A 24962-nucleotide genomic window follows, 5' to 3' on the forward strand; every position below is an offset into this window, starting at 1 on the left:
CACACACACACACACACACGCACACACACACACACACACACACACACACACACACACACACACACACACACACATATATATTTACAAACTCCAATGCACATCTGTGTCTGTGCTACTTACCCGTCTTCCAAGGATCTGGTTGATGGCAGCGCTCTCTTTCAGAGTGCACTCTGCCACTACTTTGGCTCTCATCTCCTTCATATACAGCATGAAAGCATTCAGAGGTTTCTTGATATGAGGCCTCTTGTCCTCTTCTTTCTTGGGAGGAACTGGGGATTTCCTGCTAATCCGAAACATGAAAAAAATGCTGTTAATAAACCGTGAATGGTGGAGAGGTGCTGGTGAATTAGGGCAAACAAGGGGAAATATTGTGCGGCAGCTAAAACAGGTTCTGATACATTTAAAACACAAAATGTTCTTACGCATGCATCGAGGGGCTCATGTCACTGGGCTCCTGTTTGATAGCAGGGGAGACGATGGCTGGGTGGGGAATGCCAGTCTGGTGGAGGCTGTGCGGAGGAGGAGTCACCATGTGAGGGGAGAAACGGCTGGACACCAAACTGTGAGGGCAACAAAAGGCAACATTTGAACAGTCGGGTTTAACAACCGACTTCTGTTAACCCTAATGAGAAAAGGATCCTCTAACTTGACACATAAATGCCCTGCTGTACCCTCCGGGTAGGGCTGTGTGATATGGCGATATGTATCACATGATGATAGAAAAACGTCTCTATTGTTTTATATTTTGCTCTATCGTTTATTTTGTGGTGTCATAAATCATGCATAGTATAGGCTGAGGGGTGTGTAAATCTAAAAGCAGTCACTCCATGCGTTATGATCATAGATGCACGGCCATATACTGTGTTTCTCTCTTCATTAAACATACACGCTTCGTGTGTGACTCCGATAGAGGCCGCAGCTATCCTGTGTCAGGGGCTCGCCGCCCAAGATGAGAGGGTTTACTACATTCACAGGGTAATTCAAAATAATGAATAGAATGTACTGGGAAAACAACTTTTACAGATCGTCTTTATTGATAGTCTACATTAAGAAATAAAAATATATACCAAATTTAAAAAAAAATTTTTTTTAAATGTGCTTTATTGTGATATATATTAATTATCGGGATATGAAATGACCGATGACATGATATGAGATTGTTCTTCATATCGCCAATTCCTACCGCCGGGTGAAATTGACTGTGCCCACTGTGTTCGTCTAGACTAAATTCATACACACAATGAGTAACATGCTTGCTTTTTGTTCAAATAAAGACTTTTTCAAAAGCCCTTTTATTCAGCACAGGCTGGAGAAAAGTGGAGTGTGTTGTTACCATGGTGACAGCATGGCCATGACACCTGAAACCACTTTCCTCACCACGTTCCAGAGAGCTTTCTGACAGCCGTCCACACAGAACACCTTTACAAAAGTGCTTCTCTTTATTTCCAATTGTGAATACAATGGAGCATTGTAATGAAGGAGGGAAATTAAGCTCCATATCCCTCTATCACGCACTCTATGTAATGTTAGTTTGGAAAATTCATCTGTTTTAATTATTTTAACGTAGTCACACAAGCTGGCATGACAGCTCAGTATAGCCTTGTATGTGCAGTCCTTTACACTCAGTAATTGACCAACCCAGTGTTAATGTATACCCAGTGGCTTTTTGAACTGGTTCTAACCATCAAATGCTCACACAGAAAGATAGTTCCAAGCTTGTTTTGACTCCTCATTCAATATTTACCATTTGACTGAATATAAAATCTGACCTTAAGGGGAAAGAATCCTGTAAATACATGAAGTCTAATAAAATATTTGTTATTAAAGGGGAACACCACCTAAATTAAGAATTCCAATATGTTGTTTTTACGGCCTAAGAAACCAATATTTGACATGAGCTGATAAGTGATGTCATTGTGTATAGAGTGTGGAGCTGCTCCATAGACAATGAATGGGAGATTGATTATGTTTGTTTTCATTTTCACAGCCAAATGAAACATAAAATATATCCATATCAGAACGTCCACCTGTGTGCTCTCAGTCTCATCTATAACACATCGTTTAAATGCATTGTCTATGAAGCAGCTCCACACTTTATACTTCATGACATCACAACATTTCTGGGAGATTTGGGAGAGAGTTGTTCATGTTTATTTTTAGACTCTTAGATTCTCAGACCATAGGAATAACGTAGGGATTTTGAAAATTCGAGCAGTTCCCCTTTAAGAATTCATATTTTGCTTTATTTTCCGCTTTTTCCTTTGAACCACTCAATAATTCATGCTGTATAAACAAGGAGGTGCCATATCATTCCCTCGGTAATAAACCTTTACAGACTAAAACTGTAAACATCCCATTTAGTCCCTGATGAGTAACTCAATGCTGCTCCAAGTGATGGCATGCAGACAAGATCCACATTTTGAGATGAGCAATGCGACATGTCATATTTATGTAACCTATAGTATGTTGTACTAATTTAATTCTTACTTGTTTTTTTAACCCCATAATCACAATTTGAAAGTTATATTTTATTCATTTAAAAATACAGCCCATTCCACATTGATATTAAAGTTGAAATTGTGTGATCGGTGCAGTATTTGGCATGCACTAAATCTGACGCTTTAAAAAGTGTAAAAACGTCTCTGGGGTGTGTTGTGATTGTTGCGAGTCCATCTCAGGACAAAGTTACACATCCTATTGATCACAGAGACCTTTCTGAACGTTTCATCTCATACTTACACCGGAAGGCTCGCTACAAATCTTTCCAATTTTGAAAGAGGGTCAGGGAGTTTAGTCTGATTGGACGAGTACTTTCAGATGAGCTTTGATTTGTCGTGATCGATTCTCAGCCCTTTCATCTCTACGGTATGTGTGTGTGTGTGTTGTTCAGTGGCTCAGTGCATTGGCCTGACCACAGAAGTTTAGCTCAGAGAGAAAAGACAGGAGAGGGAGTACTGAATGCCAATAAAGCCTTCACACTATTTAAGAAGCTGAACTTGTCTGCAATCGACTTAGACCTCACATCCCTTTGTAGTCCTGACACTGCTGCCTGTATGTGATCTGACAATTTTGTCAAAAGCATGTGATTCAAAATAAGATCCATGCCATTTCTGTAAAATGTTGCCATAACAGTTTAACAATGGAAGTTTAAAAGTGCAAATCAGCCATTTCTTGTTCCTAGTGTTTAAAATGGCTGGACAAGAAAGCAGGAGAAATGTAATTGCAGCATGTCATAGAAGCAGCAGATATTAGATGTCGCCCCTTGGGAAGGTTGGGGTGTTGCTGAACATGATCCGCTCACCTGGACATGGATGCATTCATTGCTAGCGCTGGATAGGGATGACGGAATCCCCCCGGAGGGATGGAGTACATGGGCTGGCCCTGCCTGAGAGACAGAGGGAGACAGGGGGAGACAGAGTTAGCGAAAAGCTCCAGTGTGAGGTGGATCAAACACAGCTGACAGCTAACCCACCAGCACTAATCCTCTACTCATCAACTCAAATCCCCTGCTTGTGGAACAGCACCGTTGCAATTGATTACGAGAGCCTTAGCAAAACCCATAAATGTTCATAAATTCCTCCCGGTGAACTCAAATGTTTGAGTTTTTTTGTGCTGATATGGTGCACCTGTACTTAGACAACAGAGCACAAAACAAAAATCGCCAAAGCTAATTTTTTTCTTTTTGCATTGTGACCCAATCAAACAATTTGTTGTGCTTTCCAAAATCTTAACTCGCCATAAGTGGCTATCCATCAGCACTGTAATTGCGGTGCAATTTGTAACTAAGAACAAAAGCTCAAAATAAAAGTGACTTACTGTGGCATGAGCCAGCCCAGAGGGTGTGCGATGGAACCAACAGCCCCAGGAGACAGGGGGTAGTACGGAGAGAGCTCTGACGGATGAGGTGTCCGCGGAATACCTGCAGGTGCCACAGACAGAAGAAACTGGCTTTTAAAACGCAGTTAAAAAATCATCTTTGCCACACTCTTGATACTCCATGCTCTAGGTTTGAAGTTTCATCCATCACAGAGTATGCTGTAGCAGCTGTGATGAATTCACTTTGGTGATTCCAGTAGTTTCCACCGGTTTTCAAGGTGGAAGAAAAGTCCATAGAAACTTGCTCGGTACGTTCCAAACAGAAAAGTTTGCTCCAAAATGTGTCACACGCAGTTTCCTTTTCAAACTTCACGAGCCTGTCCGGCTCATTAGCGTGCGTTCGTTTGTGCACATTAGAGCGCCTGCTGCCTGGTTTCTGTGGATGTTTCAATACTTGACAAGTGGTCTGAATTTAAGCTGACTAAAGCCTCTGAAAAAAACTTTTATTTTTAAAGCCACCTGTCAAGATTACAGACAGATTTTATGTCGAATATGGCTGTAAGATCTACAATGTGCAGTGAAGTGAATCAATGTCCATCAGTGAGACATTACCTGTCTTTGGGTCGAGGATCTCTGGGGAGAGGTGTGATGGTGGCGTGCCTGGGGAGAAGTGTTCATTGCTGTAGGTGATGAGGGGTGTCAGTGGGTGGACATGGTGGGCATGCTGCACCACTGGGACTTTATTGGACTGTTGATGAGGAAAGAAAACCAAAAAAGAACAGACACAAAGAAGTTATAAGCAAGAAGTGACCAATGTGCATTATGTGAAAAAAAAAACAAACAGAGTGAATGTAGACCATCAAACTATTATGCTTGTGGCTAAAACAAGCTTATAACTACGCCACAGTGTATACCGCACATGATTTCTGGTTCCCATTGTTCAAAAGAAATGCATGCTGTAAAATAGGCCATCATGTGTGAATGCCCTCTACGGTAAACATCACATCAGTCTGCGTGCGTGTGTGTGCGTGTGTGCGTGTGTGCGTGTGTGCGTGTGTGTGTGTGTGTGTGTGTGTGTGTGTTAGTGTGTGTGTGTGTGGGTGACCTGCCCTGTGATGCAATCTGGACCGGCACCAAGGAACACTAAAAAAGAACTGCAGACAAATGCCAAGACCATTACGGTCGTTTAGCTGAGCAGAGAACTGTTTGTTCAGTCCAACAAGAAAAAACAACGGTGCCACCGAGTCCAGAAGTCACACAAGCGAGCCACAAACAAACACAATCAGGCTAAGGTAAACTGAATCCCTATAAACAAGCGGAGACATCATCTCCCACTCCTGTCTGACAGCAGTCACTGGATGGGTAGAAGCAGACGCCCATAGATGGATTACACTGCCACATTATACTGCAGATGACTCTGATGTAAGAATAACACTTAAAGGGCCCATTTTATGCTCATTTTAGGTTAAAAGGGGTTCTACGAGAACAAGTTTACATGCTTTAATGTTGAAAAAACACATTATTTTTCTCACTCTGTCCGTCTGAGTATACTTGTTTTTACTTTTAAACGCTCTGTCTCTTTAAGCCCCCCTCACGAAAAAAGCCCAGTGTGATCTCATTGGTCAGTGTTTCCGGGTCTTCAGTATCTGCACTTTTATTGCAACCAGGGAATGACTGTAACGTGATTGTATCGGCACTTTCCATGTATGTTTAGTATAGTAGTGCCATCGAATCAAGTCCTGACGTTTCGTTTAAAGGCGCAGTTTCTGAATATAGGGTTGTGTGCATTTCTCCGTGGATTGAGCGTTTTTATACAACATCCATGAACACTTAAAGCACAGACCCAGACGGAGATCTGACCAGCATTACAGCTACGGCGAGGATGATGAGGACAATAATAATAACCAGCGTCTCTACTTTCATTAGGCAGCACTCGGCTTCGCAGTCATTTCCCCTGGCTGCCTGGCTGAATAGAGCACTTGTTGGCTCAACTTGTCACATGGGAGGGTCAAGGGGTGGAGGGGGAGGGGGGGAGAAAGGAGTCTTGTTCCTCCAGGCTAACCTTTCTTCAATATCCCCTCCCCACCCCCTTCTCAACCTCTCGTCTCTCTCCAACGTGGTCTGCTGGGGAACAAGGTTTGCATTGAGACTTCTGTACACTCTCTTGCTTCACGCTGCTTAGAATTGTTCCAAATCTTTTTTTTTACCACTTTTTTTTTTTAAAAGGAAGGTCCAACCTTTTCCTCCTTTTAAATCTTTTAGCAAATTGGTTCTCTCCTGTCTAAAGCACGCTTTGATTCTGGTAATGCCAGATGAAGTGAAGAAAATATTTACCCGCGTTAAACATGGCTATATTAAGATCACTTTGCCCTGGACTTTTTTTTTCCAGTTTCTCCAGACTTAAGGGCATATAAGGTCAACGCATATGATGATGCACAGAGAACACAATTTCAACACAACACAGAAAAAGGCTTTGATGAAGCTTCATGGCAGAAATAGTGTTGACCTGCTGGGTTGAAATCCCAGCTCCCTCATGTCATGTATATTTGAGTTGTGCTTTGTTGTTCTACTTAATGTACAATATGCCTGGATTTTCCCTATATTGTTAGGGCTGTTTGAGACCTCTAGACCTGGGTGCCAACACATTTTGGGAAGCACTTCAGTGAGAATTTGAAATGATGCCTATTAATTATTCATATCCTGGAATACACCAATCGTGTGCTCTACACATATTTCTAAGTTTGAAGGCACTAGTTTCAACTCCGGCTGCCTTTCACTTCAGCAGAAAGACAAAATGTGGTGAGAAATGGAGAATGCGGGCTGCACATAGCAAAACTAGTCTGACCTGTATCCTAACTGCCTCTCTTCGTTAGGAATAAACATGGCTTCTTCATTAAGTGAATTCCTCTCTTCAAATCAGAACATTTTTTCAATGAAATCAATCAAAATCAGCATCATTTTCGAAACTCATTCAAACGCATTAAGCTCTCCAGAGCTCTGTGAGCCTAAAATGTGGTTTGGGGGAAATTGAAAAACTAGACTAATGGCTCGATCATGAATTAAAACTAAACACTAACGAATCAATGCCTTCTTTCACTCGCTTTATGTGTAGAGGTAATATTCCTCTAGCCCACAAGAGCTTCATACGTCTGGTTTCATGATCCACAAGCAAAGTGTAATAAGGAAACCGCAAGGAACATGAGCCGTGTTTTAAATATAAACAACACCTACGTGATAGGACGGATAAAGGGCAACCTGGAACCAGATGGTATCTACATCTGCAGACAGAAATCATGCTCTTCACATAAACGTGCTTGTTGCAAATAGAACTGCAGTGGTGTGTGGTACCTCTCGGCTAGCAAGTAAAAACACCCTGAACTGGATTTAAGAGTGTATTGGACATAGTAACAGGGAGGTTTAAAGGGAGAAAAAAAAACAGCAAAAAAGTTGCTGAGCCGGTGCAGAGAAAAAGATGACTGTCTCTTAAGAGGGGTTTGAAGCTAAAAAGGCCGAGGTGGCAGTACCTCGCTTGGCTGTCCAACTTGGAACGGCGCTAAGAAAAGCACAGTCCTTGGTCAATGTGGGTGGAGGGGTGGATTTCATTCAAGCAAACATGTTTTTGGATCCTGCACATCTGAATTGAATTACTAGGCAAACAGCCGATGGGGAAGAGAGCTTAGAACAAACTGAATAACCCCACAGCTTTGTGTGTCTTTATGCTCGGTGATTCTGGGTGGGAGGCTCAGAGGCCTTTCAAAACTCCAGGAAAGACAGGGTGAAAAGAATGCCTGGCATGCTGAGAAATCCAAGCCTTGTTTGTCAACGCCAACAGGAAGCGGACGTGAGAGGGGACTGACCGTGTCGTATGTCTTTAAAATCAACCGCTCCAGAACTATGCCATTCATCACAGACAACGTGTGCTTTGCGTCTGGTCATTGCCTCTGAATGGGTCAATGGGAGTAATATTCTAGCTTAAAATAATACAGAGCCGGGCGGCGTCATATTACTGCAGTGAATATCCCCAGCGGTCATTAAATAAACTGAGGGAGCTCTTAACAAAATCAGCACAGCATATATACGAACACAAACATGGACAAATCTCAAAGGGACGGTGCCGTAATGAATATTTGTAAACTGACAGATAAGCATCAATATTATTTTCTGCTAAAAATGCCGCTATTAAACGGCATCTTGTGTAATTTGGTGAACTCATTCTGCAGTCCTAAATCTCTCCCCTTCAGTGTTTGACTGGAATCAAAGCACCCGTTCCTTATTCCATTTCTGAAGAGGATCTTGTCTCCGCAGTGGCCCAGCAGGACTGCAGATCTCAGATCAGTATTCAGTTCAGTCCTCCCAAAGCCTTTGATTTCATGATGGATCCCCGGTTGTTCACTGCCTAATGCAAAACGCGAGAGTCTCACCGGACCACCAGTCAAAGGTCTGCTGAAAGAATATGGGTCAAAAGCAAGTAAATGTATCTCTTTTAGATTTTTTAACTTAATATCTCCAGTTAGACTGTCCTATAGCCCTGAGAGCTAAAGATTGCACCGGACACACGCAGACAAAAGGCATCTCTGGAATGCTGCTCGGGACCTTATCACTTCAATTCTTTAAACAATTCTGTGACTAAGTGATTAAGTGACTTATGACACGCTGATGCCTTGATTGCTCTAGACGCTAATGCAATATTCTAACAAAGAGGGTGATTCTTGTGTGTCTGTCAAGAGGAGATCAGCCCATATTTGAGCACTGAGTGCGCCGTGATCCGGTGAGTACCTTAGGGACAGGCACCCTGGTCAGTTCAACCTCTCTACAGTCACAGCTCCTTATAATCCAGAGTTACAGTACTAGTCAGTGTAATCGGTAATGAGAATGGAGAATAGGCATTATGGAAGAATTACTGCAAGTAACTGAATGACCTGAGAGAGGGAAGTACACAGCCTTGACATCATTATCAGCAGAGTGTTAATGACTCTGAATCTGTGCGTTGTGGAAGATGACTATGAATTGTGCATGATTCAGACAGCAGCGCCACCTCCTCTCCTCTGCTCTCCTCTCTTCTACTCTCCCCTCCTCTTCCTCTCCTCTCCTCTCTGGTCCAGCTCGGCCACTACTGATGGGCTGACATGTTCCCCATACTGCATCACCTGGCCCTGCAGCGCCTTTGATGTATTATTCATGAAGAGGCAGCCCTCTGAACACAGGGGTCTATATGGGGTTTTGGGGGCGCTGAATGTATGCGTGTAGGCATATGTGTGTGTGTGTGTGTGTGTGTTTGTTTGTATGCATAGTGGTGGGGTACGGTACGTTCACAGAAAAAAGCTTGTTCCCTTCTTTCCAGTCCTCCTACCCCACCACCACTACCACCACCACCATTACTACAAAAAGCAATACCAACTGAATGCTAAACAAACCTGCCTGTTGAATAATTGAGGATCTGAGTCCAGAGCAGGCTTCGATTAGCATACAGGCCTTATGGACCCAATCTGCACAGTGACAGGATGGTCTTTCCTGGACTTTGAGCTCTGATTTCTATTTCACGTCCTCCAATCTTGTTCCACATGGCCAGAATTAGCAATTTCAAATCACCAACAATAATTGCACTGAACAAAGAGGCATACGTAGGAGTAATAGAGATGTCATTCGCAAAATAAAAAAAATTGAACTGTCAACATTGTCCTCACATGGAGGCCCACCAGTGGATGATTTACTAATCTGCAGAGGCACTTGACTGAGTAGGTCTCTAACTAATAGACTGTAAAAGCCTTATCAGTACACTAACAACTAGGCATAGTTATGTATAAAATATTGAATATACATGTGCCTACGGGCAGATCTTGACAGATATTCCAAACCATGCCAGTCCATCACAGAAACAAAACAACGTCAGATTTAACACATGCTTGCAGAATGACTGCAGAAGTACAGGTCCGCTTCAGGAGTCCCTGTTGGTGTCTGTCTCTCCCGCTCCTCTTGGCCCTGGGCAGTAATCCCTGGCCCCCCGTGTGTGCCCATCCGCTCCCCCTGCTCTCATTAGTGCAGTGTTGGGGCCTGGGGAGCCTGCAGGCCTGGGGAGCCAGCCTGCTGCTCCCCTCCCACTCTCGCTCTCTCTCCTCGGCTGGAGTAATGAGCACATAATCAGCCTGGCTCCCTGTCAGCAGCAGCACACCAGAGGGGCATGTGGGCTCCTGGCCCAGAGTGGGGGGTAAGTCCACAGTGGGGTGTTTCACTTTCTATCCTCTATGCCCAGGGTACACCGTGCCCGCTATTAGAGCTTCCCACCACTAATCAAATGACCCTCTAGTCACAGGTCACCAGATCAAGCATTGCAACTTCCTCTTTTAGATCACATACTGAAAGCTGTTACACTTTCAATGAACTTCCCTACCTTTTGTATGGCTTTAAATTCAAAGCGTTATATGAAGACACTAATCCTGTCTCCTTTTTTTGGCCTTGGACTGCCTATTCATTCAAGCTGTGTTATTCAATTGCAATAAAAGTAATACAAAAATAGTAAAATAATCATGATAAACAGCATTAAAGTATATAATTTAAAACCAACATACAAAGGTGCATCTACCTCTGCTAACAACAATGAGAACCTGGTATTTTATAGAAAAGCTTTTAAATAACATTTAATTGCAAATGAACACATGTTGCAAAGGAGGAAATATAAATATTTAAGCACACAAAAAGTAAAGGCTACCCATTATTCAATGTGAGTTTCTGCCAGGAAACCGTCGGATCCCTCGCATTCTCTGCCTGTATACACTGTTTCTTTCTGCTTTGACTTTTCTGGTTTAATGACGTTCAAAGAGATGAAGGCCAAACAAAAAAAGAAGAAAAGCACAAACGCAAAGCCACATGAAAAGTAGCAGCAACCACTGAAGGACAGAACAGAAACAATCCAAACAGAGAACTGAACCTCAGTCAATGTGCTTTCGTTTCCTTTAAATCCAACTGCTATTATCAGACTCATTGTTTTGACTTTTTCTCTTAACTCCTTCTCCTGACGTTGTGGATTCACAGCTTCCACAACGTCACACCTATTACACTTAACTATTTCGAATTTTCTGCAACAAAACTCCACACAGTAGCTGCTGTATCCCACAGAAAGAAATCAACAGGGTCACTGACAGGTCAGCATTTATTCTAATAAAATATATTGAATTGGTTTCTATTGAGACTTAAGTCAGTGCTGGATTCCCAAGGGTAAACTTCATCCTCTTCACAACAATTTCCCATTGACTGTGCTCAATGAGGACTTTGTCATGTGCGTTGCTGCGATTAGCGGATCAACCACAAACTCAGCAAGCACGTCTAGTCGGGAAATGTAAGGTCAAGGGGCTGAGTCACAACGGCTGCTTTTACTAAAGTGTAATGACAGTGTCTTTCTGCCCCATGGGCTGCTAACATTAATTCCCCCCGACCAGGAAACACCCTGATCAACAATCAAGCAGGTGAGATGTCAAATAGATGCTCATGGTATCTAATGTTTTTCAATCCCAAACACACGTCCCTCAGCAAAAGCCACAAACCAAACAGGTCCGCTGAGGCCCTACATTGTCTAACCAGAGTGAGACACCATGATGACTAGTTCACACCTGTGTGGGAAAGTTCAAGAATGGCAAGGAGGTACGAACTTGAGAGATTTATGCTGGAGACTGAGTTACTGTGGTAAAGACAGACAGACCGTTGAGCAGTTGGCCTGCGGGTGCTGTAGGGGCTGGGGGGGAGGGGGGGTCTGTACATGGGAACCAGTAGATTTACATGTGCACAATAATTTAATTATTGTAATGTAAATAACCACATTATAGTGATAGTTTGATTAAAGCATTTATATGGCTTGCAGAATAAACGGATTCACCCAACAAGTTGACATGATTTGTCTGATAATTAGGTTAATGTCCTGAAAGGATGTAGCCCTGGAGGAAACATCTTATTAGTGCCACAAAATAAGAGAGGGAAAGCGGTGTGGGATACTGCTGGTGTTCACACAGTTATTTGGACATTTATTACAAGGAAATTGTAATTTTTCTACCTTTCCTCTAACCCAGCCATGTGATTCTTTTGTCAAGCACATTTTTACTCCACAGTAAATGCCATTTTTGGCTTGATCCTGTCATAACCAAATTTTTTCTTTGCTTTGGAGTGTAACTACTTACTAAATGCCCCGGTGTTGGAGAACGAGAATCTTTTAGTCCTGCTGATCCAGGGACATCCAAAAGAGGCCATTTCATCTGCAGGTACTGCGGGGGACAGAAAATGAGCAGAATGAAACAACATAACCAGAAACACTGCAGCAACACAATAAAGAAACATAAAATATACAAGATTCAACTAAATGCATTCAAAAATAGACATGACATAGATACAATAAAATGCTCCCTAATATTTATTGTTACTAAACCGTAGGGATTAAGCATGCAAAAGTGGTATGAAGGGTGTTAAACCCACAGAGATCTCCGGCAGACACCTGTACCAGACCCACATCGCTGCTGGAGTCAGACAGTGAGTTCTGGCACAGGGGGAGTAGGGAGAGCAATGTGAACACAACGGACTGGTGGAGGGCTGTGAAATTGCCGTTTGTCAAGGAAAAACAAGAGGCCAGCTGTGGGCGCCCATCGCTGAGCGGGTGGGAAGAGACAGCTGGAAGGAAGCCTCATTTACAGAGCAGCGAGGTTGAGCCGCAAGCTCGAAGCTAACTCCCATCTCCATTGCTTTGGCCTTTTGACCCCCGACATAGTCTCTCGTCATTCCAGTATCACTATTTTTCACACACGTATCAAAGTTATCATAAAGTGTTGTGTAAGTGTTTGCTTTCCCTCTCTTTTTGTCACGTCACAAAGATTTCCATACTGCTGTCCGTCCCTTTGGCCGACGTGCCACAGAGTAAGAGCTGTGTGTACTTGAGGAGAGTTTTTGTGATTTACTGCTTCATACAACAAGCTTTTTTTTGTCCTCCAGCAATGGAGATAGCATGAAGCCAGAGCTCCAAAAGCACGGCTCAACCATCTGGTTTGTGAATCAGTTTAAATACCGGACACAGCAGCTTGTCATGCATGTGGATTTTCTCTCTGGTACAATTTCAAATTAATTAAAAGGGTTTTATATCCCAGGTTATGTTTTGCTCATCCAGGCCAGTGTAGCGCAGAGACATAACGGTATCACAGTTCATTATTTAAGACGTCTTTTCAGGCACAGGAGCATATTACGCGTTATAAATTCTGTCCGTAAGTGACAATTACACAATCTCACCATGCATCCTCTGGTACTCTGCAATGTATGCTGTCATTTCTATTTACAAAGCATTGCACTAACACATTCCTATACACAAACAGTTTGACGTCCACCCATAACAAACGTCTGATGAATTGAAAAAGACAAGAAAAAGTATCTGACGTTTAAAAAATGACAGTTGAAGAATATAGTATGCAAAGCTCTGTCTGCTTTCCTAAAAGTTGCCGCGGGATAAATGATGACAAACAAGCAAACTGGAGGAGTAATGCATTCAGGTTCTGATTTTTAAAACTTCATTCATCACTCAAGAGTTTGTAAGGAGGAAGGAAGCTTGGATGGCTGTGGGTTAAAAATGGAAAAGACATTATAGCAGGAGGGGGGAAAAGGGAGCGGAGGGAAGAAAAAAAAAAACATTTTCAGGAATGAGTTTGTCGGAGCAGGCAGAGGGTATTGTTTCCTGACAGCTGGGGTCCAACAGAGCACCGAGGCAGGGGGAAGGGGGACCCTTTTCCCTTCGAAAAAGGGGGGAAATTCTTGGAGTTGACATCAGCCCTCTTCATTTTCACTATACTGCTCAAGGCTGAATCGTAGGTTCCAACTAATGGGCCCAAGTCCATACAACTGTCAGGAGGCAGTTGCTTTTAGAGGCTGCTAGCTCCCTATTGAAACTTTACTCTGCTGTGTGCTTGGTGCCTAATGAATGCTACTCTCTGGAGAGAAAATCCAAAACAATGCAGTTTTCTCTGTCTAATCTATGTCAATCATGAGTTCTTCCACAAATGAAACAAGCGCTATTGTGAGCGTTTGGTCTTGCCCAGCCGTGCCCACCCCGGCTCTCCCACCCGATCCATCCCTCATTTGACAGTTTCTGCCAGGACTGGGGAACATGCCCCCAGGCACTTTTTTTTTATGAGCGCCTATTTTCCTTTTAATTGCCAGTGTGCCCTGTGGAGCAACCGTTCACACACTCCCCGAAACATCCAGCCAGGTAATGCCAGCCACACACTGTCACATTAGCTCCAGTCCAGACTACAACAGCACACCACTCACTAACACATGAGAGGGAGAGAGGGAGGGCGTTTGTGTCTATGAGTTGTTTCAGGAAACAAAAGGCGAGGAATTGTGGGCCATGCTGCTCAGCAAAAACTTTCTCAGTGTTGCAGTGGGGGAAAAAAAACGCCCACAAGGGAAGTGTAAGAAAAAAAAAGTTAGGACAGCTGAATAAAAGCCAGCACTTAAAATGGATGATTGAAATAGTTATGACTTGATATTAAATGTTAAAGATCCAAACAGGAGATTTATTAATATCATTGTAGCTGCAGGATATTTGATGCTATATACATGCCCTTATTTTATTAGAGCAAGTACAGACATATGGTCTGGGTCCATAGCAATGTCTGTTTCAGCATGGGAGCTGGAAGCTCTGGTAAATAGACTCGGACTGACTACTGAAAGAACTGTGTAACTAAAGTGAAGTTCAGCTGATCCATTTTCATAGCTCTCTAATTGTCTTCCAGCCTTCCCTGCTGCCTCCAAAACTCAGAATAGACATCAGTAGAATGTGCTACTTTTACAGGACCCAGATGCGACAAAGGTGGCAGTGATGCCACTGAAATTTTCCCAAAAGCTGCACTGGAGCCCTTTGGTTTTTTGAACAGAGAGAATGCAGCATATGCTCTGGGGCATGTGGCCTGCCAGAGCTGGGTTCTAATTGTTACATCGCTCTCACAGAGTGAAGGAAAACACAGCCAAGAGTCTTTGTCATCTCTGAAGTGTGTGGTGCCATACTGCAGGCCAACATCAGAGCACGGAGAAGAGACAGATGTCTGGACATTTGCTGTCAAACTAAGTCAGACACTCTGCCAAAGGGACAGAAAAAAAGGCCAAACTTTGCCTGCTGCTGTCTGCCGACTTCAGGGCTGCATTGAGAAGCCATAATGACTGTCGAGAAGTAAAGTCAAAAATAGTGTTAACGTACAGTATAAAATGTGCAAGACTATAACAATCATCTATAACAACCATGCATAAAACATTTCCAGATTCTTGATTACTATTACCAACTATAACAGTTGAGATGTTATTGCATCTTATGCTAAATTAACTCATGGCAGGAACAAACAATCGGACAAGTCAAACAACAACTAAAAGAGTGCATATGTATAAAGTGGCAGCTCAGACGCTTGTGAAATGGCTTTGCCTAACTTGCGTTGAATGGCGAGCAGCAGGAATGCCTCCGCGGATCGCTCCAGCAGATAATGTCAATCACCTACTGTGTGGAGAACCCCTCCCCATTGTTTTCTTTTACCCCCCAACAGAAAACAAATGGGCCGCACAGCTTGCTGTTTGGCTGAGGTGTTAATTACCGTCCCCTGCTCATATGAACAGCAGCTTCAGACAATGGCCCTGTCAGGCCCCCTACACCACAGTCCCTCCCTGGTTTGCTCTGCTGATATCACCTGCTCATGCGGGGCTATTGACACCTCAACCTGATCTATGCATGAAACACAATTAAAGCCTTTGCCACAAAGACAATGTGATAAGTGGCCCCCGCCTTGTCTCAGAGTTTGCATTAAGGCTCATTGTTTACCAACATTAGAGGCAATTACATTGACAATTCTTAAGCAAACCTCGGCAGCCATTGTGCTAATTAGTGTGTAATTGATGGGGAAACGACACGCAGCTGAGCTGGTCAGGCCCACAATGCACTACTGGGCCACTGCAAATTTTTCTGAATGGGCACCATGTCCTATTATCCGGTTCACTATGAAGTAAGTAGATTAGTCAGGGAGGAAGTTATTAATTAAAGCTATCTTAGAGGAAGGTACAGAGAGATAGAAACAACACAAATATTTGAGTGAGGGTGACGGACTACCTCGGTTTCTGATCCTTGCGTGTTATTTCTAACTTTCTAATATCTACCTGCATTTCTATGCTGTTTAAACATCATCACATCAGGCACCTGTGATAAACTATGCAAACTTCCATTTTCCAGCCCATAACTTGAATTACATAAACAGCTTGTTCTCTTTACATTATATTAACCCTGAGAAGCATACTGCTAATGGCTACCACATTTGAAGTGTCCATTAGCCCATAGAGAAATGAAGTTAAGTGACTATGACAGGGGCACTCCCTCAGTTTGCTGGGCCTCTATTGTGACCTGGTTGGTCGCCCTGCACTCTTATTCACAGCCAGTAAAAAAAAAAAAACTGGGTCAAAGGTCAGACATCCAGAGTGCTGTGGTTTCTATGGCAACGTGGCCTATTAAGGCCAGGCTCATTGGCCTCTTAACATGCTCTTGTACACAAAAGAACTATTAGTGCAAAGAGGGAGAGAGGAGAGTGAAGAGGGGAGGCAGTGCAAGGGAGGTCCTAACAACACAGCGATAAGGTTTTTCCAAGATTTCCAAGATGGTTACACACTACGCCTGCAGCTCCATCCATGTCTATATGCAGCATACATATAGTTTCAGTAGTGTAGAAGACACTAAAAAGTAACTGTATACACACGTAATTCAGTGTTACAAAATTATAAAAAAAAACAACCTGCATAGAAAGTTTAAAAGTCTACATTTACTGCCTCTAATTTTCAATATTCAACTTTAAAAAGGTCATTTTGCAATTACGGTATGTCACATGACTGCGCATGCATATTATGTACAAGGCCAAGCTGGCCAGCAAACTGGGTTTATTTAAAAGTCCTGGGAGTGAATTTACTGCTGTTTCAGTAATAAAACAGCATTAACAGAATACAAGGCCAAGATAACACCCCTTCTTTAACATTCACTCCCAGTGAGTGAGCGGCGACTGCAGCAGGAGTTTGCATTTTTGCAACTCAAGCAATTATTTGTATCAAGGTTTTTTTTTTTTTCTTCATTTAGCATGACATGATCCTGAGTTATTGCTTCCCGTATCCACAGCTTTAGAGCTCTTATGAGTCTTTACATGAAGTCGCCATTGTTTTTATTCGGTCTCATTGACTTTCAGGTACTTTGCATCAGATGTAGTTACTGTAAAGGAACCGTTCTGTCTCACTGAGGTTAAACTTAGGAATAAGTGAGTAATTCTGTTACAGCGTGCAGGCCATATAAAACTCACTGTATAATTAGACACACAAGAAAATAATTATGCATCTGGTAAGAGCGAGGCCATCTCATAAAGACAGAGAGGAGGGTGTGAAGCTATTCAAGTCAATTATGTGCAGTCAGTTATGTGGTTTCCCGTACCTGGGAGATCTGCTTTCAATTGTTACAGACTGCTTCAGTTAATGTCATTGTGATCTGATGTCAAGACGGGCTATACCTCAAATGTCAAAGTAGACGTCCTTTTCTATGTCCTGTGGCATTGTTTGTCCAAGTGCACAGGAACACAACTTTTTATTGTTTGGGGAGTAGCCTCGTTTCATTGAAATTCACTGCCGTAAACGTCTGTATAATTAACTCCAGAACACGAGGTGGTTACCAGTGGTTGGCTGGATGTTTACAGTAAAGCTCGAGTTAGAAATCAAGTGTGTGTGTGTGTGTGTGTGTGTGTGTGTGTGTGTGTGTGTGTGTGTGTGTGTCTGTGTGTGTCTGTGTGTGTGAGTGTGTCTGAGCATAGGTGTGTGTGTGTGCGCGCGTCCAAGTCTACGCCAATGACACACAAGTGAGACCTGAATTTTTCATTTATGACCAAACACAAATTGACTGGAGACAGCATGGGTTACCAATATAATACGGCGTTTCCTGCCAAGGCATTTAGGAGGCAATAATCCAGAATGCACCCCTCACACTGAACAGGGCAAATACCTCAGCGCAGTAATCACTCCAAACTCTCTGCAGCGAAGACATAAAAATAATCTTTTTCTCTTCTTTTTCCAGAAACTGCAGATAAATATTTACCTCCGCCGAAAGAGTAAATTTGAGTATGTCTGCTAAAAGTGTGTCTAAAAGTTGTTGGTTTTTCCTGACAGGGCACAGTGGGTGATTGTTGCTTTTTTTTCTCCTTTTTTTTTTTTAACTTCCTAAGAGCAGCTGACAGTGGCAGGAGAGGCATCTTGAAGGGAAAAAGTCAGTTTTGAAAGACTGAGGTGGGCATAAGTGGGTGTAGTGGAGAAGGCAAGAGGGAGAAAAAAGGGCCTAAATTAAACACATTTGTTTCTGCTCTCACATACCACAAGTCTTATGAAAACAGAGGGCTGATTGTGTTCACTCTGCAAGTCCACCCCCCTCCTCCTCTCTCTCTCTCTCTTCACCACCACCCAGCTCCACACCCCCAACCCCCAGCCCTGAGCAGCAGCACCTCCACCCCCCAAACACACACACACACACACACACACACACACACACACACACACACACACACACACACACACACACACACACACACACACACACACACACACACACACACACACACACACACATACTCACAGACACACAGCTGCCTGCAGATGCCTCCTGTGTTTGCTCTCCGAGTGCAGGCGCAAATCTCCCGGCCCCGCAGACTCCTGAGCCCTGCCTCATCTCACTTTTTACTACCTGACATCCCTATCACCCCACCGCTAACTCCACTCACTCCACTCACTCCACTCTCCGCCCGCCCCACCAACTGACCCCCTCCCCACCCTCGCACGCAAACATTCAAATGCCACAGGTATGCTTCGACACTGCCCTGCCGAACAGGGACACAGACTGACCAATAGCAATGAAACTCACATCTTTTATATACACTTCTGGAAACATTTAAAGAGATATGATGAAAATTGGCCTCTGCATATCATAAAAATATATACTCTCAATTGCATCAAGCTGGCTTGAAGGAAAAATAATGATCGGCCATTTTTCCATTTCTAGCAGACTAAATCCGATGAACTACAGCGAAAATAATCATTCAAAGGACTGAAAAAGAATTTAATTTAATATATAATGTTTGGCCTCCTACACAGGATCTAATTGAATAAGATAATATTTTCAAAAGTAGTTTCAAACTTCCAGTGTGCCACAAAGTGCACAACTTACTACCATGACATTCCCCAGGATTAGTTATGCGTATTGTCAGCAGACTGCAGGGAGGTCTGGAACCTCGCCAAAGCATTTTTATACCTTAAAACATTCGTAAAAGTCATTCCCCCTGCAATCTACAGGCTTCATTTTCATCACGCTGCGTGAAGTGATACGGAGTGCTAAATCATGATCTAGTGATAGGTTTGGCTGTAAATCCAATTCATGTTTACATCCAGAGATCTTCTTACATGTCTGAAACATTGTAAAGAATAAATTTTCCAGTAAGAACGTATAGGTTTTCAGAGTTGGAGAAAAAGCCTTTAGAGGAGTCACAAGGCGGGATGAGGCTGGGTCATGAGGTCCCCTACATCTTCAAGGTTCATCAGGTCTCTTGAAAGCAAAACAATGGAGTAGAAACATTAAGCAAGGGACGGCCTACCTCCAGAGAATGCATTTTTTTGTTGCTCTGTCAATATTGAATAAATTACTTTTTACACATTTTGGGAAAAGATTTTTTGGAAAAAAAGTAACATATGAGCTGTTCCAGTTCTCAGAAAATGTTCTCCATAACATTAACCAGACCACTAAGAACTCGAGGCTGGACATGCTATTTAAAACAATATATACAGCTGCTGCTATCTTTCCATTTCAATACAATCTAATGAGAACGGCAAGGTGATTACGATCAGGGGCTGCTGTAAATATCAAATTCCCAGGGACAGAGTTTAGGAGAGGCCCCTTACAATTACACAGTATTCAGGAATGCAGAGCACGAACCACAGCAACATGGAGCTGAAGACAAAATGCTCACATCCCATTTTGGATGTTAAGCACACCATGTGACAGAAGAGGTTTATGAACGGCGTAAAAACCAAAAAAAAGAAGTAGGAACGTTTATCTTTCACGAAGAGCTGTTTCTGCGAGCCTCAAATCTGCACCACAATGCAACAACTTCCACTCAATACAAACTGCACACTCCTGCAAACAATTAATGTTAACCCCAGAACTGTAAGCTGCTCAAAGAGAGAGAGAGAGAGAGACTGGCGGAGAATGAGAAAGAGAGAGAGAACGAAGGGGGAGTGACTGGAGAAAGAGAGGGGTGCTTGTGCACAATTACAGCAGGGATTTATGGCCTGAGAAACAATTTATAAATCACAGCGCCTGAGCTAATGTGCTCCAGATTGTTCTCCATGCAGCTGCAATTTTGGTCTGCGTGAAACGGCATAATAAACCTGGCTGGAGGACATGTTCGGGTGGTGGTGGTGGGGCAGGGAGAAAAGTTGAGATTGTGGGTGGGGGCTGATGCAGAGCTTGCAAAGTTTCAGAAGGTGTTTGAAACAAAGAAACAGAACTTTTTTTCGGGGGGGTTGGTTTGCTGAGGTGCCATACTCGATCATTAATGTCGACAGAGAAAGATGCAGAAATCTCAGAAATATACCAATTACATGGAGTGTCCTATGGTAATAGTGGGCTTACACAGTAGCCTGACCGTAAATGCAACACTTTTCCAAAACTGTAACTGAATAATAACAGAACTTTCCACTGAGAAACAATTAAAGTTGTTCACCGTAAACCTGAGAAAGTTTTATGACCACACTGTGAAACTATGAACAGCGATCTTATAATTAGACTCTTGACTTTAGGGAAAAATTAATTTCAGGTTATAATAAGAAAAGACAAATGTTGCAAACCGACCCTGTCGTTGTGGCCGCAGGCTGGTTTGGAAGAAGAGATCGGATGTGCTGAGGGGAAGCCTGGGCTTTTGTGGCCACTCAGCCAACTGGCCCTGAACCTTGACCTCTAACCCTTCACCCTGGGGGGCAAACAAAGCTCTGAGTGACATCTGAAACTAGACACTCTGTGGGGAGAGAGTGTCTGGGCAGGACTCAAATAACCCCATTAACTCTGCGGAAAAGATTTATGGCTTTTTATTTTGCCCTTGCAAATCTCAACGCTGACGAGTCGCACGGATCTGTCGAAAATAATCAAGCAATTAGAGGTGTGTACCAAGTTTCATCTTGTTTACTTGCCAATATCTCCATCTTGCGCGAAGATAAGCAAAAGAAAAAAAAAAACCTCCATAATTAACGACTCCGAGTAGAGTTGTGATTAGTGGGGAAACACACATATGCCAGCAGTTACTCTGCATCCAAATAAATTCTGCTTAATACGAACAACATGTAATCTTCAGGCGGTTTTAAGAGAGTCACTGATGGGTATTCACCAGCACCTCTCTGATGGATTCTATACAAATGATTACGTCAACAGCTCTGGCATTAGTATACTGTAAACAAAAACAGAGAGAAAAGTTGATGGTAAATGTGCTGCGGTGAATGCGAGCCTCCGTCGCCAGAATGCTGAAAGCCACTGTAGTATTTAAATCAGGCAAGGAGGGAGGAAGACTGGGCCAAGCATTCTGTAGCTCAGCTGTGAGGCTCTAAGCCGTTGCCCTAGGGTCTTTGTCCTGCCTTTCAGGGCAAGTCTGAGGTAGTCAAAGACCCTATTCATGACCGGCGCTCCCCCTGCCAACACACCCATACAGCCCCAGTCAAGTCAGCCGAGAGCTATAGAGCCTTCCCATTTCACACGAGAATCAGACCTGCCCCTAAAGCCTGCTTCAGGGATTTCCAATAGCCATCCCCTCCAACCCATGTACAAATCAAACAAAAGGGCTCCTTGGCCTACTCCATGTCATATAGGACTGATTAGATCTTTTTTTTCTGATGTAACTACTCTAAATTTGAAGCAAAGTGACACTTGTGGGGAGTTGGTATACAGCCATGTAAATGGATGAAGGCTTATGTCAGCGGAGAAGCTGCCATCCAACCCCCCCTCACATCCATCGGTGTCCCCCAATACAAGATTCTCCTCATGCTAACACACGTTTTATAGACAGAGAGACAAACCTGCGTGTCAAATGATTCAAATCTCAGAACAAAGACATCTAATCAAACTGATCATCTGAGGCAGGCACAAGGGGAATCCCTCTATCACTACAGAGTGTCTTATGTCTGAGGAGCACAAGGCCCTCGACAACAGTCGTTACTCATAACTAATCAACATTACATTACCTTATCATTTTAAATTGAGCAGATATGGTCAGGAGAGAGAGATGAGGCCAATGTAAAAAAAAATATCAGAAGATTCTGCTGCTTCTTCTAACAGGATCCACAAGTCTGGTTCCAGATAAGGACGCTACAAATTTTAGATGACTTGTGCCTTTGCTCAGCTTTAATCAAATTTGTTGCTCTGCAGAACATTGTGACTTCTTAACAAGTACAATTGGTTTACGAGGGTAACTGAGGGAAGCAAGGGGCACCCAAAGGTTACGTCCTTATTACTATTAGGACGAGCAGGCTGATCTCATGGGAAAATTGCGCTTATGTGTATGATGTTTACAGACAATTTTCCCTAACCAAAAAACACCTAACCGTGACTTAAAATAATTCAAACACAGACTTGTGACTTTAATCAAATTAGTCATGGAAATTCCATGGTTATCTGGCGTATAAAAAAGTGTATAGTAGCCTAATGTTACAGAAAATATGGCGGTTTTGAAGAACATAAAAGTAAAATTTAGCATAAAAAAGTAGTTTTTAAAAAGTTGCTCCCGGTTTTATTTTCATGACTACTTGTAAGAACCCATCCTTTCTCCTTAAAGTTAGGCAAAGTTACTGCATATTAGAACTTGTCCTGTTTATATACATTTATTAAAACATTGAAAATCCCTGTGGCTCTGTTTAAGATTTATGTAGTCAAACATAGGATCCATTACATACTCTACTTTGTGTTCTTAGAGCTGGAGCTAAATTCAGATTACAGATGGCGCGTCAGTCTCATCGGTTACCTCATCAGTTACAGCTTATACAGTATAGTTTATAGCATATCTAAGTATTAATCCTTATGTTTCATAGGTATCAAGTGATAGATAGATCCATGCTCGTAATAATAAAGTAATAATCTAAAGCTAACCCAGCTCAACCACACACTGATGAAGGTCTGTGTGCAGTAGGTTGCACTTGTGTTGACGTGACATGTGTGCGTCAGGGGACGTGAGCCCAAAGCGCCACCATTACATGACAAACTCAGTGGGAACTGATTTATAACTTCAACCAGATGAACAGCTGCTCTGTTCGCTGTCAACTCACCTCGTTCTGGATGGATATCCATCCACTTCCTAATTTAGTATGACCACAACAACCTCACTGATACTACGCACATACTGTAAGACATGGCCTTTAACAGACCCGGTGCAGGGAGAACATATTGCTATATGAACTGTTGCGAAGCTTGATGCAAATCTTAGTAGTACCGATGCAACGTGTGCACCATCTGATAGCCTCCTGCTGTGTGCTGATTGGGCTGTGACTGCAAGGGAATGGCAAAGCATTGTGGTCTACGGTGGAGAAACAGCGCTCTGTGGGAGACAGAATCCCTCAGATAAGTGAGTGCCTCAAGGTCTGGAAGCCGGCCCACCTCGGGATAACAGGCAAAGGAATAGCAGGACCCATATCTGCCCCAGTTTATGCTCCCACCACCACATCTCATCAACAATCTCTCCTCCTGCCTGCTCTCTCTCCCTCTCCTGCTGCCTGCAGTGCTTAAACTGAAAACAGCTGCTTGGAATACCAGACTGATGAAATCCTGTTTAGAGCTTTTTCTTCTTCTTCCTGCTGTACAATCTCGTTTTATTAGCATGGAGTGAAGCGTTTACGGTACAATTACAGAGGGAAAACATTTCTTTATGTGAGCTAAACAGTAGTGGTTATGGCTATGAGAGGGCTACATACACTTACATATACGGGACAGTCCAGCAGCACAGTGTACCGTCTCCCCCCTGTCTATCAGTAGACAAGCATGGCTGCAAGTAAGGACTGTTTTCATTATCGGTTAATCCAAAAAGTTCATTCAAATGATGCCTTCTCAAGCTGAAACGACTAGTCCATTGATAAACTGATCGAAAATCAATCATTGCAGACGTCTCTTAAAATCCCTACTTACAGCTTCTCAACTGTGATTTGTTGGGGGAGGAGGGGGGGGTTGTCATAATTGACATTGACTAAATATGTTTGGGTTCTGAGCAGTTGGTCAGACAAAACAAGCAATTTAAATGTCACCATGGGCTCCAAACGATAACATAATTAATCCAATAGCTGGATTGGGAAAATAATAATTGGTTTTAGCCATAATGTCTCAATCACTAATTTAGTCTAACAGACCACAAACCAAAATACATTCTACTTATGACTTGCTGACATGACACAAAGAAGTAGAAGCTGCAAAAGCTTGTGTAAGTGATTTTTAGGCTTCAGGATAGGACAATTAATGAATGATTACAAATGGTTTCAGGACAAATAGTTTCAGGGTTGTGGTCACATGGGAGGGAGTCTGGCGACCCATCTGACCCTCCCATCCCCCCCTTGTGCCGGGGCTCCAGGTTAAGACCACAGAACAGACATGACTAAGCTGGTATTCATATGACACATGATACATGTCTCAACCTCCCACGTCTCCATCTCCCAGAGTAGACTTGCAGAATACTGGGAATATTCAAGGTGGAAACTTGGAAATTGAAAATAACAGGGATAAAATGGAAATATATTTTCATGGGTTGTATTTAAAATGCCATATATTGACAGAAACATTATGTGCAGACATAACCCACTTATTTGCCAAAAACTTAGGTACTATCTGAAATGTGCCATGTGGCGAGTTAGTCAACAAGCATGTTAGCTAACGGGAAAAGGTACTTGGAAAAATTTGAGCCGACAATGTGAGCTGTGCAAACTGAGGGTTTAAAGTTAACTAAATAAATTTTTTAAAGCTAACTACAGGTTAATCAGAATTCCTCCATTAGCATGCTCAATCAAGCTACATCCCAGCTAGTACTGTTGCTAGTACTGTTGTGTTACATACATACCCA

General features: G+C 42.8%; 1 protein-coding gene across 2 annotated transcripts in view; it reads right to left on the minus strand.

Moving 5' to 3' along the window:
- tcf7l1b (transcription factor 7 like 1b) overlaps positions 1-24962 on the minus strand; it is a 33867-nt gene that overhangs the window by 2265 nt on the left and 6640 nt on the right. The window contains exons 4-9 of one of the 2 annotated variants that reach the window (XM_083911657.1): positions 11982-12065; positions 4429-4564; positions 3817-3919; positions 3302-3385; positions 423-560; positions 121-280 (exon numbers count right to left, since the gene is read on the minus strand). In XM_083911657.1, the coding sequence (XP_083767783.1) occupies positions 121-280; positions 423-560; positions 3302-3385; positions 3817-3919; positions 4429-4564; positions 11982-12065 (705 nt within the window). Of the gene's footprint in view, positions 1-120; positions 284-422; positions 561-3301; positions 3386-3816; positions 3920-4428; positions 4565-11981; positions 12066-24962 lie in introns of both variants that reach the window. The other variant, XM_083911656.1, reaches the window with a different exon arrangement.

This window comes from Echiichthys vipera (assembly GCF_963691815.1).
Source record: "Echiichthys vipera genome assembly, chromosome: 4".
NCBI classification, from domain to species: domain Eukaryota; kingdom Metazoa; phylum Chordata; class Actinopteri; order Perciformes; family Trachinidae; genus Echiichthys; species Echiichthys vipera.